This window comes from Macaca mulatta, chromosome 16 (genome assembly GCF_049350105.2).
Source record: "Macaca mulatta isolate MMU2019108-1 chromosome 16, T2T-MMU8v2.0, whole genome shotgun sequence".
NCBI lineage: Eukaryota > Metazoa > Chordata > Mammalia > Primates > Cercopithecidae > Macaca > Macaca mulatta.
In genome coordinates, this window is record NC_133421.1 from 10,407,422 (window position 1) to 10,426,117 (window position 18,696).

Here is an 18,696-nt window from a genome sequence, read left to right on the forward strand (position 1 = left end):
GAACCAAGGCATGGGCAGAGATGAACCAAAGGATGCAAGGTAAGGAGGGTCACAAAGAACAGTTTCAGAGGAGGTGGAAACATTCTGACCTTGTGAATCCTGCCCCCCGTGCCAGCTGCCTCAATGCTTACCTGGGGCCTTGAGTTCAGCATCAATGAAGGTGAGCAGCTCCTGGCAGATGCTGCAGTAAGGAACAGGCCAGGTCAGGAACCGGTGGTAGGTGCTGGCTGCCTTCAGAAGAAGATCCGAGTCTGGTGGGAAGTGTGGTGTCTAGGATGGAGGCAGGCAACAAGCAAAGAGATCTAGGTGAGAAAAGGCTCAGATAGTCCCAAACAGCCTCTGCTCCCTTTCTGGAATATTCCACAAAAGACACACATTTCCTGGCAGCAGTGTGTCCCAGGACAAGGTCAGGTGGAACTGGAAGTTACCCACAGGGAGCGAGTTTCAGATGGGCAAGATGGCACCCGGGGTGTCTCTACTGGAAGGGACTTGCTTTACCCAATGCTTGAGTGAGCCTCTCTGAAAGGCTGTCCCCTTACTGGTCAATGGTGCCATTGCTGACCATTGTTATGGATAATGGTCTTCAATGCCTAAACCCCCTTTACTTAAACAGCCTCATTACAGGTAAATGTTTATTTTTTGAGGGTGGATTCAATGGTCTTCAATGTTATGTTATGGATAACAGTCTTCAATGCCTAAACCACCTTTATTTAAATAGTCTCATTACAGGTAAATGTTTATTTTTTGAGGGTGGATTCAGTGGTCTTCAGTGTTATGTTATGGATAACGGTCTTCAATGCCTAAACCACCTTTATTTAATTAGTCTTATTACAGGTAAATGTTTATTTTTTGAGGGTGGATTCAGTGGTCTTCAATGTTATGTTATGGATAACGGTCTTCAATGCCTAAACCATCTTTACTTAAATAGCCTCATTACAGGTAAATGTTTATTTTTTAGGATGGATTCAGTCAGTGTATACATTTGGTGCCCCCTGTCTGGTGAATACAGCAGGTGATCACATTGGGTGACCGACCACTGGGGTGAAGAATGAGGTGGACATAGAATATCTCTTGTGGCTTGTGAACAGACAGTGGCAGCAGTTCCTCCATGGGAGCCCAGAGATGCCAGGCACTATGGCGGCCACATGGAGTCACAGGAAGCCTTTCATGGTGGCTGCTCTGAAACCATCTAAAGGTTGAAACCCATTTCACATGCCGCTGCTTGACAGTTTCTCTCTCTGCTTATCTCCAGAGGTGTGAGGTCTGCGCCCCAGAGAGAGGTCACTCCTCCCCCTCCTCCCTCACCTCCCGCATCCTGGCCCACCTGGACTTACACAAAGAACAGTGGAATAGAAGAGCAGGGCCAGGGGGGTGAGCAGGTCGTAGGTGCCCTTCTCCTGGACCTGTGGAGAGGACGAGAAAGGGAATGAGACTCATTCACGGGGTCCAGGGCTCCCTGAAGCGGAATACAGTGGTTCTTCCTCATTCTAGCCTTGCTTTTTTTTTTTAAGTGAAAAGTAGTGTAATCACATGACAAATATTTGGAAAATAGACGTAAACAAAAACACTCACAATTTCCCCTCCCAAACCCAACCACAGCTGTTTGAATGTCCCTCTCCTGACACCATTTTTGCCCTGTGTATTTTCTTTTCTTTTAAATTTTATTTTAAGTTCTGGGATACATGTGCAGAACGTGCAGGTTTGTTACATAGGTATATGTGTGCCATGGTGGTTGGCTGCACCCAACAACCCATCATCTAGGTTTTAAGCCCTGCATGCATTAGGTATTTGTCCTAACGCTCTCCCTCCCCTTGTCCCCCAACCTCCAACAGGCCCCGGTGTGTGATGTTCCCCTCCCTGTGTCCATGTGTTCTCATTGTCCAAATCCCACTTATGAGTGAGAACATGTGGTGTTTGGTTTTCTGTTCCTGTGTCTGCGAAGCTATAAGCTGTGTGTATATTTTTACTCCTAATGTATTTTACATATAGTATTATAAGTAAATTTCTGTTTTACTATAGGGTCTCTAAGACCCCCTTTTTTCCCTTCTTGTTATACATTTACCTGTTATTTGTGTTATAAATATTTTTTTTGCAGTTGGTTGTTTGCCTTTTGATTTTATAAATATTTTTCATGTACAGAAATTACAGGTGTCGATTTTTCCTTCATGGATTTTCGCTTTTGCATGCAAGGATCATGTAAATATTCATATATACTTTCTTATTTTCTTTGAAACTTCTTTTCTGAAATGGAAATATTTAGGCTGGGCGCAGTGGCTCATGCCTGTAATCTCAACACTTTCGGAGGCCGAGGCAGGTGGATCACTTGAGGCCAGGAGTTCAAGACCAGCCTGACCAACATGGTGAAACCCCGTCTCTACTAAAAATACAAAAATTAGTCAGGCGTGGTGGCGCACGCCTGTAATCCCAACTACTCAGGAGGCTGAGACTCTGCCTCAAAAAAAAAAAGGAGACATATTTCATGTAACTAGAATTTCACCTGCTGTATGGTGTCAGTTGGGGATCTCACTCTATCTTTTTCCAAATGTTTAGTCAATTTTCCCTAAACCATTTAATAAATCTTACTGATGTAATTGTATCATATATTAAATTTTGTTTATGCCCTTGGATAATATCCATCATTTTTAGCTGCATTATACTCCTTGTGGTAGACCTCCATAACTTATTAGTTTCTTAGTTTCTTTTTTTTTTTTTTTTTTTTTTTGAGATGGAGTCTAGCTCTGTCGCCAGGCTGGAATGTAGTGATGCAGTATTGGCTCACTGCAACCTCTGCCTCCTGGGTTCAACCAATTCTCGTGCCTCAGCCTCCCAAATAGCTGGGATTACAGGCACACACCACCAAGCCCAGCTAATTTTTGTATTTTTTTTAGTAGAGATGGGGTTTCACCATGTTGTCCAGGATGGTCTTGATCTCTGGACTTCATGATCTGCCCACCTTGGCTTCCCAATGTACTGGGATTACAGGCGTGAGCCACCGTGCCCGGCATCTTATTAGTTTCATTGTGGACATTCAAGATTATTGTCTTGGTATTTTACATATTTTGCAATGAACACTATTATGCAGCACATTGCTTTTTCTATAATTTTGGTTATTTATCTAGAAAAGAGTTCAAGAAGTGTAGTCAACAAAGATTGTCAACATGTTTATAGACTTTTATGACCTTTGAGACATACTGTCATATTGCTTTCCAAAAGGATTTTGCCATTTATGCTATCTATATATATAAAAGTGCCAGTTTCACCATGCTCTTCCTGCATTGGTTTTTATCTTTTTTTTTTTTTAACAAAGAGAGAGAGAGAGAGAGAGAGAGAGAGAAATAGGGTATTGCACAGGCTGGAGTGCAGTGGTACGATCTTGGCTCAATGCAGCCTTGACCTCCTGGGCTCAAGCAATCCTGCCTTAGCCTCCCAAGTAGCTGAGATTACAGGTGCACACCACCACAACCGGCTACTTTTTGTATTTTTTTGTAGAGACGAGGTCTTGCTATGTTGCCCAGGCTGGTCTTGAACTCCTGGGCTCAAGCATTTCTCCCACCTGAGTCTCTCAAAGTGCTTGGATTACAGGCACAAGCCACTGTACCTGGCCTTACCTTTTGTTTTTTAGCGAATTTGTTAGGCAAAGTTTGTCTCATTATGGTTTTCATTTGCATGCATTTTATTATCGCTTTTTCATATTAGTTTACAACTTCTATTTATCCCTTTGTGAACTGCCTCTCTGATACACCTACCACACCTAACACACCATATGCACACATGTGCACACCACACGATTTAGAATTCATTGGTCAGAAGGTTTCTCGGTCCATTTTGGAACTCGTAGGGGTTGGAGATACAGAGAAAGCCCCATCACGCCTTCTGTGCTAGATGAGCTCAGTAGGCTCAAATTGAGACTTCTCCTTTTCTTTACCCTTAATAGACAATGTGTCTACCAAGCCTTGCAGATCAGACCTTCCTATGAAACCCTTCTGTATTGCTACATGGTGGTCTAGACTTTCCATGTGGGTTTATATGTTATGCACTCCAGAGGCGGTTCAGCTCTTCTGAGCTGGTTGGCTTATGATGAGAGTTAAAAAGTACCAGGTAAATAGTGGGGTCAGAACTGTGTAACCTTGGGCATCTTCTTACAGGGATAGGTAACTGAGAGTGAAAGTGACATGTTTTCCAAATCACATGTATTTAAAATAATTAAAACACACACACACACACACACACCATAAAAGAGAATTCTTTATAAAAGAGAATTCTTTATACAAATCCTCTTCCGGGACTCACAGCTATTCTGGAACCCAAGCCCAGCTTAGCACTAAACACATTCCTCTTCTTTGTCATGAAAGCCATTGATTGAACAATGAGAGGAGGCCTCAGTTTACCTTTCCGATCAGTTTTCTCTTTCGTGTCTTTGTTTTTATGGATCTTTTTGAGGAAAGGAATTGGGTAAAGTGTCTTCTCTCCCCCTAGTCAATACTTGGACTTACCAGCCATGTCTGTAGCTGAACTCAGGACCCTAGCTTGCGTATTATGTGTTCTTACGGAATGCACCCCTTCCTAGAAACCCCTCACATGCAAGCACTACCGAAACACAAAACTCACAGGTTCCCAGAGCCTTTGCCAAGCCCCTCTGGAGGTCCAGGCACCCAGGAATGATGTTTTCTGGGACCCATTTCTCCACTCTACGAGGCCGACCCCAGCTCTGCCCTTCAGCTCCTGACTCGCCCTCACCTCTCGCGTCTTCTGCAGGATCTGCTCAAGGAGGATAAGGAAGTGGCCCGGGTCTCTGCTGACCAGCTCCTGCAGGCTCCAGCAGTTCAGACACAGCCCAGCTTGAAAAGGAGAGAGAGGCAAGGGGGTCAGTTCTGGTGTCTTCCGGCCACACTCAATTAGGTGTTGTAGAGAAGGGGCATTTATGCTGGAACATTCTTCTGCGGAATTGCACCGGAACACTCCTTTTTTTTTTCTCTTTTTTTTTTGAGACAGAGTCTTGCTCTATCACCCAGGTTGGAGTGCAGCGGCGCAATCTCAGTTCACTGCAACCTCCGCCTCCCGGGTTCAAGCGATTCCCCTGCCTCAGCCTCCCAAGTAGCTGGGATTACAGGCATGCGCAACCACGCCCGATTAATTTTTGTATTTTAGTAGAGACGGAGTTTCAACATGTTAGCCAAGATGGTCTCAATCTCCTGACCTTGTGATCTGCCCGCCTCAGCCTCCCAAAGTGCTAGGATTATAGGCATGAGCCACCGCACGGGGCCTGGAACACTCCTTTCTAAAGTAAGTGAATCTAGGAGAAGATGCTGGATCAACATTCAACCCTACCATGCCCCATCAAGACATAATGACAAGTTCCCTGTTCCTGCATATGCAAGAGACACAGGGATTGGAGATGTGGGCTGGGATCCACGTTGGAGGATAATGAGCTCACCACGACTCTGTTCCCTGTGGGAGTACCAGTTCTTCCACAACCTCCTCTGCCCTGGTTTCCTACAGTGGGTTCTGGTACCTATGAGTTGCAGGGAGGTTAGAACAGAGGCAGAAATTGCTGTAAGAATACAGAGAGGAGCCACGGTGAGTTCCGTCCCAAGACACAAGACTGAGTCTACAGCAGCCGTGGAGCTTCCCAGGAGTGGCAATGGAGCCCAGGAAGGGGAAGCTAAATAAGTTCTATTTTAAAAGCTGCCATGAGCACTGTGTCACTCTGTAACTTCCCCAGACTTTCTTATTTTGTCAATCTCTGTTTCCCTGCAGTCAGCAAGGGTAAACCCCTAAAAATTAAAGGGACGGCCCGGGGCGGAAGAGCAGGGAGGGGCTGTGTGTATGTGTGTGTGGGGTGGGGAGTGAGAGCCCCAGGAGTGGAAATGGATTGAACTTGAACTTCGTGGAGCTCAGGCTCCAGGACCTCTCACGTGTACAGGCTCCCTCCAAAGTTCTGGAGGCTTCTAATAATGTGTCCATGTGGTCACAGGTTGTCAGATAATTTGCAAAGATCAGATATTTTTATATTCTTTTGCTTAATGGTATCCCTCTCCCCAGCCCTATGAGCTTAGCCTCCATCAAAACCTGGGTAGGAGGCAAGAAAGAAAACTACCATTTATTGACCACCTACCATGTGCCAATACAGTGCTAGGCCTCTGAATACATTATCTTCATTGAGGCTCCCACTGTCCCTTCAGGAAAGTGGTTCCATTGTTATTATTCCCATTTTGCAGACAAGGCAAGTAGGGCCAGGGTTCTGGGAGGGTGAGTGGCTTGCGTAGGGTTGATAGCTTTAATGGGAGATAGCTTTAATCCAGGTCTGTCTCATTCCAAAAGCCAAGGACAGCCTCTCAGAGGAAGAGACATTTGAGCTGAGACCTGGATGAGAAGGAGCCAGCTATGTGCAGTTCCCAGGGAAGAACTGCAGGCAGCAGGTGCAAAGGTGCTGGGGTAGGGAGGAACCAGGTATGTTCAAGGAGCACTGGGTGGCTACTCACGGAGAAGTTAGGGAGGCCAGTGAGATACGGAGCATGAAAAAGCTCTACAAGCATAAGGAATTATTTACAGCCAGGCGCCAGCCTTCAGAGACACAACTGCCTGGGACTGCAGACATCCTATTTCTCAGACCTGGGAGATGGGAAACACAGAGCCCTCCTGCTCTCCGCAGCTCTACTGAGTTTTCCCTTATTCTACAGGGAAGAGAAGGATAGGGCTATGAGGGAACCAGAAACAAACCAACGAGAGAATTCTGGGGAGAGCTGCCTGTGGATTCCCAGCTGCTTTTTCAGAATCAGCAGTTGTGGTTTTCTAAGCAGATTCAATAGATTCTTCCAGAAGCAAAAGGCAGCCCTGAGTAGGATGAGGAAGATGCCACGGGAGAAGGGAGAAAGTGCCGGATACTGAGGTTTGACGACATCAAGTGTTGTGCCGGGCACCTGCCCAGGTGAAGCCTGGGGCTTGCCCAAGTCACACAGACAGGGTTTGACCTAGAATCTACCAGCTTCCATGCCTGGTCCAGAGCCCACTGTGGCCCCTGAGGCTTCCTTGAGCCCTCAAACGCCTCCCGGGCTCCCTCAGACCTACCTGACCAGGAGGTGGAGCGGCGGCCGAGGCTGAGTCCGTGCAGGCAGCGTTCCAGGGCATGCTGGATGCGGTCCTCCGTGCATGTCGTGGCCCCTGGCTGCATCCTGGGTCATTGCCTGCATGGGGCACAGACACCGGTCAACTTGTCGAGTTCCTTTCCCAGAGAGCACCTGGTCCAGTAAAGACAAGGGGCACTCACAGTGCAGCGCGATCAGCCCAGCCCAACTACAGATCAGGTGCTGTGGAAACAGCACCAGGGGCCTTACAGCTGCCTCCAGGGTAGGAACGGCGTCTGGAGGGCCACATCTGAGTGGCAGGACAGAGCACCCCTGCAGCAGAACAGGACAGAGGTGTGGGAAATAAGGGGTCAGGGATGGGAGCAGAGAAGTAGAAAGGGATCTGCCTTCCACACTGGGCAGTGCGGAGTGTCACCAAGTGCCCAGGGACTGGTCAGACCCCAATGGGCTGGGCAGGAAGACCCTGAGGGGAAAATCAGAATCACTTGGAGGACTTTTTCTGAATTTCCAGGGCTGTGTTTTCCAAACCTCCAGGGATGGGGCAGGAGCGTGTTCCTGATGAGAAGGCCACAGGAACTCCCTCAATATGCTTGGAGGGAGCTCCCTCTGATTGGGTGCCCAGGTCACAGGCACCTGTTTCCTTTCTGCCCTAACCTCCACTTTTGCCATTTTTCTTTCCTTCCCCTGGGGCTTGGCAATGTTACCTGTCATTCAAAGACCTACCCTGCCCTCCTTCCTCATCCTACTGAGGAGAATCCAAGGGGTGGTTAGCTGAGCTGGAAAGTCACTGAAGTGGGAATTTCAGGAGGGTTTTAGCCCCGTATGGGGAACTGAGAGCCCCCAGCAAGGCCAGCCCAGCTTCTTAGTTATGTATGAGGGCTCCCGGGTCTCTGGGGAAGCCACGGAAGGTGATTTGGCACAGTGAGCAAGCCTGGCTCCGGCATCCAACAGACTTACACTCAAACCTGGACTCTGATATTTGCTTAACCATGTGACTTTGGGCAAATACTTTAACTTTTCCAAACTTCCGTTGACGGATCTGTAAAATGGGATGACAGTGGTGCTAAAGCCTCATGGGGCTCTTGGGAAGATAAAATGCTGTGGCAGATGCGCTGAGTGAGCCTCCAACACGCGAGAGCTGTCCTGCTACAGTCATTGCCATCATCGCCCCTGGTCCCAGGGCATGTCACTGCACTCACCCCTTCTGGGCAGACCCCTTCACTGGCCAGTCAGGCCAGGCCGTAGAGGGATGCCGAGAAAGCTGCAGTTCAGCTCTGGAAGCCAGACGAGGAAGCACAGAGCTCAGAGCTGAGCCATGCAAATGACATACAAAGAAGGATAAAATCCTAACCTGGGTTCAGCTGTGCGGCTGGAGTATTCAGCTTACGGAGGTCCCACACAGGCAAATCCTCCTGCTTCCCCAGCCTGGGAGGCACCACTGGCCGAGTGAAAACTAAGCCCTTTGTGAGCTCTCCAGTATCCTTTCACGGTGTCTGTGGTAGGCTATGCATGCCAAAGCCGGACGGTGCAGCAGCGGGCACACAGGAAGCGGCACACGCACCTTGGTTCCATCGCAGGTTCACTGACGGTCTGCCATGTGCCAGGCACTAGGGAGATAGCAGTGAACCAAGCAGCTGTGCTCCTTGGTGGGAGACACAGACCCTGAGCAATGGAACCAAGAAAGACGTGATTCCAGAAAGTGAAACGTACTGTAAAGGATAGTGCTGGGAGTGGGACAAGTGGGGACCCCGCTACAGGGTGTTGGGGGGTCAGGGAGGTCTCTCTGAAGAAGGGACATTTAAGCTGGATGAGGAAGCCAGGACAAGTGATGGGGAAGAGTGTTGGAGGAAGGGGAGCCAGCCCATGCCATGGTCTGGGTGCAGGAATTAGCTCGCTGAGGACCTGGACCCAGGAGCATAAGCCAGGGTGCTGGGCTGGCCCAGGAGACAGACTAACCCACTAGGTCCCATGCCTTCTGGCTGTGGAGGTGAAGAGCTGAGTTCAGAAAACCTTTCACGGGTGGCTGGGCGCGGTGGCTCATGCCTGTAATCCCAGCACTTTGGGAGGCCAAGGTGGGCGGATCACCTGAGGTCAGGATTTCGAAACCAGCCTGGCCAACACGTTGAAACCCCATCTCTACTAAAAAAGATTTTTAAAAATTAGCCAGGCGTGGTGGTGGGCACCTGTAATCCCAGTCACCCAGGAGGCTGAGGCAGGAGAATCGCTTGAACCGGGGAGGCGGAGGTTGCAGTAAGTCGACATCACGCCACTGCACCCTGGCTTGGGTGGCAGAGCGAGATTCCGTCTCAAAAAGAAAAAAAAAAAAAAGATAGAAAACCTTTCACTGGTGACTCAAGACCTTGGGTGTATCCATTAGCAGCACCTGGATGCCCAGAGACATCCTGAGGCCCCTCCGTGTGACTTTTACAGTTGCCTTTGGGGCTTCTGTTAACACCTCCACAGGCAGCTCAGGTAGTGAGTCCACTGACCCTGAGCCAGACTGGGCAGACCCCGCCCTGACCTGGGATTGTGCTGCTACCTGGCATTGATGAGCATCTGTGGGGACTGACACCTGTGATGAAAGCTCATCTTTCTGCCTCCCGTGGCAGCCCGACCATAAGACTCTCTGGAGGTGGGTCCTATTCCAGCTCAGGGCTAACGGCACCCGCTGGAGGAGGTAGAACACCAGGCACCTTCACATGGATGAGCCTGGGGCATAAACGGCTGGCCCAGATGTCATCAACGACCCTTTGTCCTCAGGCTGAGATCTCCCAGGTTACCCCCCGGGCAGGTTCTTGGAGGGAGCTCAGAGACCTCATTTTACAGAAGGGGAGGCTGAGGTCCAGTAAGGATAAGGGGCTTGTTCAAGGCAGCTGGGAGAGAGTTGCCACTGGTATAAACAGACAAGGGGATCAGGGAGGACTTTTTATTTTCCAACTGTGGCTGAGACCCAATTCTAGAGACAAAAAGTACTAAATGCTCTGCATTCTAAAGTTCTAAGAGCCATGGGGTATTGTCAAGGATGTGGGCGCAACCACCCCAGTGGGCTTGCTGGGAGGTGTCAGTGCAGAACCAGCACAGTGATCCGCCAACCCCTGTTGTTATAAGATTGGGAAGAGAAAAAGGGTCTTCAACCATTCTGGAAGGTTCTTCCTTCTCTCCCCAAAGCTGAGGGCAGAGGGCTTTCAGAGAAGTCCTGACACAGACTGGGATGCCCAAAGGTGAGGGTGCTGCCCTTTGTTCCTCACTTGCCTGCTCCTGTGCTGCCTGTGAACCATGGCAGGGCTGAGACAAGGGGCAGAGGGGGCCATCTTGCAGACCCACTGTTGGACAAGTCAAAGACTTGAGCTCCAGATGGGAGTGAGAGGTGGAACAAAAGCGGGGCTTGAGCCTTTTGTTGTTACTTTTCTAGAGGGCTGCCAGCTAGGCGAGGGAAACCTATCAGAAGGAGGCTGAAGGCTGGACCAATTTTGCAGGAAGCTGGATGGGGCAGATTGAAGACAGGAAATTGGTGGCACAGAGAGGTTAAACAGCTTGCCTAAAGTCACACAGCTAGGAGATGGCAAAGCCAGGGTATAAACCCAGAGAGTCTGGGGTTTCAACCACTAGAATACATTGCCCCTCAGCACAGTCAGAGGCAGTTACAGGAAGAAAAATAACACCAATTCACGTCTCTATTTCAACAAGTGAAGACTTGATTTGCTTTAAGAGGTAGGCTGGGCATGTCTGTAATCCCAGTACTTTGGGAGGTTGAGGTGCGTGGATCACCTGAGGTCAGGAGTTCGAGACCAGCCTGGCCAACATGGGGAAACCCTGTCTCTACTAAAAATACAAAAAATTAGCTGGGTGTGATGGTGCATACCTGTAATCACAGCTAATCGGGAGGCTGAGGCATGAGAATGGCTTGAACCCGGGAGGTGGAGGTTGCAGTGAGCCAAGATCGCACCAGCCTGGATGACAGAGCAAGACTCTGTCTCCAAAAAAAAGATCTAGACTCTCAATTGCTGGGGATTCTGAGCCCCGCCACGTCTATCTACACCAGGTGCCCCTCACAGCCCTGCATCCTCCAGAGAAAGGGCCGAGGCTCACAGGAGTATGTGCCAGAGGGGATACCGAGCAACACTCTCTCGGACTGCACCGGTGATGACTGTGGCAGCTCACAGGGCCCAGGCATCTCTAGCCTGGAGCATGGGCTGAACCATGTGATCGGGTTTTAAGACCCCTCTGCCCAGCCCCCGCGGCGATGGCCAAGCTGGTTATGCCATGAAGCAGGAGTGAGTCATCCTGCTCACTCATTACATGTCCCACACTGTAATGGATGCAAATGAACGTTCTCAGCCAACATCACTTCTGCACACTCCTGTCCTTAAGCGGGTAGAACACAGTGCCATGGGGCCGCTGCTAGCACACCCCGCCCAATGCCTGCCTGCCCATGGCTTCTCCTTCTCATCTTAGGGCCGCCTGTGACTTTCCCATCTCCTGGCCTCAGTGTGCCCCCTCCCTGCCCCACCCTGTTCAAGGGACACATCAAAGCCTTCTCCACGGAAGGGCAGGATATCCTCAGGCACTGGTGGAATTCTGGTGTGCCAGCCTCCCTGGCATTCCAAGGCTTTCTCAAGCTTGCCCCAAGTTCTTCTCAGAGGCAGGACTTGCCCGAGTCACTAGCCCCTGGGAGCCTGAGAGACGGGGAGAGGGAGGCCGGCCAGGGGACCCTCAGTCGTGCTGCCCTGGGGGTTAACCCAGCACACCGGGTTCACCACCCAGCCCTTTGAACGCTCATTTCCGTCTGAGTCAGTCATCAGCTGTTTCTTATGACTTGTCAGCAGAACCTCACGGGCTTTGGGGCAGAGGTGACAGGGGAAGGCAGTGGCACCCGCTCTCCCAGCATGACGCCTTTTTTCAAAAGCTGGGCAAGCAGGGCCTGGCTTCCCTGGCATTGCTCTCCCAAGCCCCCCCCCCATCTTGTTGAGAAGAGCTCCCATTGTAAAATTCCAGCTGCTGCCGGGAATGCCCCCCGCCACCACCACCAATTCCCCTGCCAGTAGTGAGGTGGTGTTGAAACATCCAACAACGGGGCCTTCCCCCATATCCAAGTTCCTCTTCTGAGCCAGCAAAGAGGACTCATAGTGCTTGCTGGGGACCCTGCATGGGGCAGAAAGGCCTGAAGTTGGGGTGAGTTGGTGGGACCCCAGAGGGCACAGAGAGAGCCAGTCTTGCTTCCACCTTTTCTTCCCATGTTGATAGGATGTCATGATGTGGAGGGCTCATCTTCCCTTTGGTGCAGCACTGGTCAGAGAAGGCGTGGGGTCCACCTGGGTCCAGCTTCCCCAGGCAGCCCACGATGGGGCAGGGAGGAGAGCTTCTTGGGGGTTTCTAAACAGTGATGAAGGGAGGAGTTAGAGGGCCCGCATCTCATATGGAGGGGGCCTCCAGGTTCTGGCTGGCTCTCCACATTGCTTTCCTGGTGTTCTGGAATATTCTAGGCCCATGCAGTCCTGGGCTGACCCAGGCTGCTTCCGTCCTGGATGACTCCTCCCTCTCCTGCTTCCTACCCTCCAAGACTTGACTCTCCCTTCTCTGCCCCACTCCCTTCTTCATGCCTTCATAAAGCAGAATCTCCACGGTGACCTACGTAAAAGAATTCTTCGCAACACAGGAAGGATACACCGGAAACTCAGGAGATTGATTAGTTACTACAGGAGGTGGAGGTGAGAAAAGGGTGGACAGGATCAAGGAATGAAACTGGAGATGAGGGAGGAGCAGCACTTCTCTGAGGATTATCTGTGTGTACAGCTTTAACGTTTAGAACTATGGCGATATTTTACATACCTAAAATTAAATAAATAATCGAAATCAATCAGGATATGGCGGTAGGGGACCGAAAATGGGAGACAAGCAGTAACACATTAACCTAACTGTATAATCAATTACTGACACAACCACACGGAGGCGGATAGGCAATGAAAGAACTAACCTAAGTAACTTTGTAAAATGGTACTTTGACTGGATACTGGTCAAAAACAAAAATAAAAACTATAGACAAATACTGTTTTCCGGTTATTAAATATGTTTCTCATATGAATGTGAGTTAAAAATTACAAAAGTTCCGGACCGGGCATGGTGGCTCACACCTGTAATCCCAGCACTTTGGGAGGCCAAGGCGGGTGGATCACCTGAGGTCAGCAGTTCCAGACCAGCCTGACCAATATGGTGAAACCCTGTCTCTATTAAAAATACAAAAATTAGCCGGGCATGGTGGTGGGCGCCTGTAGTCCCAGCTACTCGAGTGGCTGAGACAGAAGAATTGCTTGTACCCAGGAGGTGGAGGTTGCAGTGAGCTGAGATTGTGCCACTGCACTCCAGCCTAGGTGACAGAGCGAGACTCCATGTCAAAAAAAAAAAAAAGAAAAGAAAAAAATCTGAAAGTTCTTTATGTGTACACTAGGATTAGACAGATACGTGAATAAACCATAGATAATGAGAGCTAAAGAAAGAAGTGGCAAATAAAGAAGGGGGAAAGCTGGAATGAACCTTGTGGAGTTAGGCCAGACTTGAAAGAATCAGTATGAACTCATGGTTTTTAATGTACATACAGATAGATACATATAGAAAAATTTTAAAAAGATGTATGTGCTTGGATTAATACACATACATTTTCTAGTTCTGTCTATAGAGAAAGCCCAGAGGCAATGACATCCCAGTAGCAACAAGCTACTTCCGTCCTAGATGACCTTTCTTCCCATGGGCTGAACCGTGTGATCTGGGTTTTAAGACCCCTCTGCCCAGCCCCTGCTGCGATGGCCAAGCTGGCTATGCCATGAACCAGGAGTGAGTCATCCCGCTCACTCATTATGTGTCCCACACTGTAATGGATGCAAACCCAAGATGCAAATGAACGTTCTCAGCCAACACCACTTCTGCCCACTCCTGTCTTTACGGGAGTGTCCTTAAGATCTAGTGCCCAGATCTCGGTTTCTAAATACCATTCTCCAATAAAAGGAACCAGAGCTCCTTAGAGACATGGCTGATCCTAGGATTGAAACAGGAAATATACAACATAAACCCAGCACATCTTGTAGTGCCAGAAAATAAGTCAATATTTGAAAAGCCATGGGGAGTGTCAAAAGGACATAGGGACTAACCTGAAGGCGCTTCCAATGGCCACAGCTGGGACAATTTGAATGAACAAAGAAAGTGATGAATTATAACTCATAGATAAAATAAACATCCACAAGTCTATAGATAATTATAGATAGTTAAATGTTATAGACACTTGAATAAAAACATAAATGGAGGAGAAAGGACAGGCCTTCTTTACAAAAGAATTCCAATTAATAAACGTGAGAGGAATGAGAGAAATAGAAAACTGCCCCTAGGCAAACACCATGGTAATAATTGTAATGCTAAAAATCTGTTAGTGAAAATCTGTGGAGAAATACGATATTCGTATAGCCTCAAAGTAGTTCCCCCCAAATAATTACCACTTATAAAGGGGAAAACAAGAACCTCACAGTGGAGAAACCCAGCAGACAGCACATTCACCATATGATCAAAGTTAGCATGACCAGCAATAAGCTATATCAGCATCATGTATCACCTGCTGTAATGCACTGAAGAGGGAAGGACATGTCACTTCTTTGTTTTTTGTTTTGTTTTGCCAAAAACACATAACCATAATCATGAGAAAACACCATTCAAAATCCAGTTTGGAGACATTCTATATAGTGAGTATTCACCATACAGACATTCACTATGTGGAGTACTCACCAAAGTGTTCGGGTCATCAAAGATAAGGAAAGACAGAGGAACTATCACAGATTGGTAGAGACGAAGGAGACACAAAGGCTAAATGCAATGTGGGATCCTGTACTGAATTGTAGAACAGAAAGAGAACATTAGGGGGAAAATACGCTAAGATTCAAATGAGGTCTGTCGTTTAGTTAATAGTACTCTGTTAGTGATCATTTCCTGGTTTTGATAACTGCACCATGTTTACGTAAGTTGTTCATTAGAGGAAGCTGAGTGAATGGTAGACATGGCTCTAAGATCCTTTATATATTTACATAGCCTTATGCCCTTTCAGTACCTTTCCAGGCAGTTATCAAATGATTCACTACCTTACATGAACTTCTTGAATATTTGCTATTTCTTCTGCAGTCACAGTGGACCAGTGCAGGGCTGGCTGCCTCAAAAGCCCACAACCTAAAGTTCCTAAACTGGGGATGAGAATTTCTGGGGCTCTGTGGGGGATAAGGGCTGTCTTTGAGAATGTTCAAGTTATGTTTTCATTTTAATGTCAGTCTAGATACAGTTCATAGTTAATATATTATGGAACATCTTGATGATCACTTCATGACCAAATGTTACCAGATGTCCGTGCCTAGTTTGCATTTGTGTCATACCATGTTGGTGTCACCTAAAAGGACAGGGCACACCATGTGTGTGCTTGGGATTTGCAAGAGCTCAAGGTTAAGCACAATGAGTTAACAAAGGCAAATGTGTAGAAACATTCCTGGTGCATAATAAGCATTCACTATATATTCTCTGTTAGCTATCAGAGTTTCTTTCTTCTTTCTTTCTTTCTTTCTTTCTTTCTTTCTTTCTTTCTTTCTTTCTTTTTCTTTCCTTCTTTCTTTCTCTCTCTCTCTTTCTTTCTTTCTTTCCCTTCCTTCCTTTCCTTCCCTTCCCTTCCTTCCTTCCTTCTCTTCCCCTCCCTTCTCCTTCTCCTTCCTTTCCCTCCCTTCCCCTTCCCCTTCCTTCCTTCCTTCCTTCCTTCCTTCCTTCCTTCCTTCCTTCCTTCCTTCCTTCCTTCTTTTCTTTTCTATTCTATTCTATTCTTTTCTTTTTTTTTTTTCAGTCTTGCTCTTTTGTCCAGGCTGGAGTGTAGTGGCGTGATCTTGACTCACTGCAACCTCCGCCTCCCGGGTTCAAGCAATTCTCTTGCCTCCCAAGTAGCTGAGATTACAGGCGTGTGCCACCACACCAGGCTAATTATTCTATTTTTAGTAGAGACAGGGTTTCACCATGTTAGCCAGGCTGATCTTGAACTCCTGACCTCAAGTGATCCGCCTGCCTCAGCCTCCCAAAGTGCTGGGATTACAGGCATGAGCCACCGTGCCCGGCCCAGAGTGCTTTCTTAACACTCACATCTCAGCTGCCCAACTCTTGATGTCTTCGGGACTAGGCCAGGAAATAAAACGCCTCCTGCATGATTCTGATGCACAGTTAGGCTTGGAAAGTCATGCTTTTTATTTTACACAAATATGCACACATGCATGTGTACACACATGCATACACACACACTTTTGACTCTAAGACTGGGAAGGCACCTTAGGTACCATTTAGTACAACACTCCCACTCTACAGACAGGAAAACAAAGGCTCTGAGTGGTGAAAGGACTTGCCCAGATTAGACCCCAGCAAATCTGTAAGTAGAATCTGAGCCTGGAACAAAAGATAATCATGCATCCTCCTGCTTGGATGAGGATCGCACTCTCCTTGCTGCCCAGCAGTGAGTGACTTCAGCTGCTCTTCTCAAGGCTATTTTTGGAATCCCTTTTCAAATTTCTTCCAGAGTTATTGGTCTGTTCAGGTACTGAACTTTATGTGTCAACTTTGCAAATTTAGGTTTTCTGACAATATCTTTCACTTTAATCAAGATTTTAAAGTTCATTAGCAAGAATCAGAAATTCCTATATATTTTTTATAATTACTTCTGTAATTTTAGCCCTTCTTTTAATGTAACATGTTTTCTTTCAAAATACAGATCCATATTTGTATTAAATATTTTTTCTTTTTTCTTTCTTTTTTTTTTTTTTTGAGATGGAGTTTCACTCTTGTTGCTCAGGCTGGAGTGCAATGGTGCAAATCTTGGCTCACCGCAACCTCCGCCTCCCAGGTTCAAGCTATCGTCCTGCCTCAGCCTTCCGAGTAGCTAGGATTACAGGCATGCACCAGCACGGCTGGCTAATTTTTATACTTTTAGTAGAGATGGGGTTTCACCATGTTGGTCAGGTTGGTCTCAAACTCCTGACCTCGGGTGATCCACCCGCCTCAGCCTTCCAAAGTGCTGGGATTACAGGCATGAGCCACTGCACCCGGCCTGTATTAAATATTTTATACTACTTTATAGTTCTTTAAATGTTTTTGACATTTACATTAAATGTAATAACTGTGATAACAGCAGTAGTTTTGGACAGTGGCTTTGAGTTTCATTTATTTTATTACTCACTGTTTTGTACCCTACCATTCCTATTTATAAGTCCTTTATTTTGGTTCATTTCTTGCTCAGCTCAAGTATTTTGAGTAATTTCAGGACAGATGTGTGGGTGAGGTACTTTCTGAGACTTTATATGTCATGTGTCATTCATTCTGGCTCAGGAATTACAGCTTTGCCAATTATAGAATTGGCATAATTCATAATTTTTCACCCTCAAAATGTTCATAGAAACCCAAGAAAATCAACTGAAAAATGGTCATACCAAAGAACAGAGTTAGGTAAAGTGGCTGGGCACAAATTAATGTAGAAATCAATATTATCTAACTATGCAAATAAATTATATTGGGGAAACAAGATTCTACTTCTAACAGCAACAAAAGTGATACAAATTTAAAAAAAAAACTTTAAAAATATGCAAGATTTTTATAAAGAAAATGTTTGAGGGACACAAACAAGCAAAAGTAAATGCAAATACATATTCTGCTGTTAGATAGGAAGATTCAATACCATAAAAAATTAATTCAAAAAGGATCAAAGATCTAAATGTAAAGCGCTAAAACTATAAAACTCTTAGAAGAAAAATTGGGGGAAGGCTTCATCGCATTGGATTTGTCAAAGATTTCTTGGATATAACACCAAAAGCACAGGCAGCAAAAGAAAAAATAGTTAAATGTCAAAATTTAAAACTCTGTGCATCAAAGGATACAATCAACAGAGTGAAAAGGCAAGCCACAGAATGGAAGAAAATATTTGCAAATCATATATCTGATTAAGGGCTACCATCCTGGATATATAAAGAACTCCTATATAACTCAACAGCAAAAACAAACCACCCGATTTGTTCATTCTTTGTAAGTTTCAGCCTGGAGAATAGGAAGGAAGGAGGGAAGGAGGGAGGGTGGGAGGGTGACAGAAAAGGAGGGAGGGAGGAAGGAAGAAAAGGAGGAAGGTAATTATTGAGTGGCTGATCTGTGTCAGGTACTATGTGGGCGTTTTCACTTAGTCTGATAATCATAATTGATTATCAAATTATCAATCATTCGGTCAATCCCCAAGACATTGATTACTTACATTGAAACTGAATTAACATTCGGTCAATCCCCAAGACATTGATTACTTAGTTTGATAATCACAAGCACCCTTTGACATTGTCATAATTATTTACATTTCCTGCAGCTCAAGGAAGGTAAGCCATTTATTCACTCAAGTTCCTATGGTCACAATTCCTATGGCCTGAGCTTGAAGTCCATGCAAAGTTGGCGTGACTCTCAAAGCCCATGTTCTTTCCTATGTCGTGTTAATAGGAAGTCATATCTACTGGTTTCTAGAGACTTAAAGGGCTGAGTGTACTGTTTGGTCTCAGTGTTGTAATTTGAGGCTTCCAGGGAAGAC

The 18,696-nt window shown here is 46.9% G+C and overlaps 1 protein-coding gene across 6 annotated transcripts in view; it reads right to left on the reverse strand.

Annotated features, from left to right (window-relative positions):
• PIK3R5 (phosphoinositide-3-kinase regulatory subunit 5) overlaps positions 1-18,696 on the reverse strand; it is an 88,366-nt gene that overhangs the window by 25,639 nt on the left and 44,031 nt on the right. For all 6 annotated transcript variants that reach the window (XM_077970349.1, XM_077970348.1, XM_015118589.3 and 3 more), the window contains 4 exons: positions 7,069-7,184; positions 4,738-4,838; positions 1,335-1,403; positions 132-270 (listed from right to left, as the gene is read on the reverse strand). Coding sequence is in view for 4 of the 6 variants with exons in the window: in XM_015118589.3 (XP_014974075.3) it covers positions 132-270; positions 1,335-1,403; positions 4,738-4,838; positions 7,069-7,171 (412 nt within the window). In the remaining 2 variants the exon portion in view is untranslated. The remainder of the gene's footprint in view (positions 1-131; positions 271-1,334; positions 1,404-4,737; positions 4,839-7,068; positions 7,185-18,696) is intronic.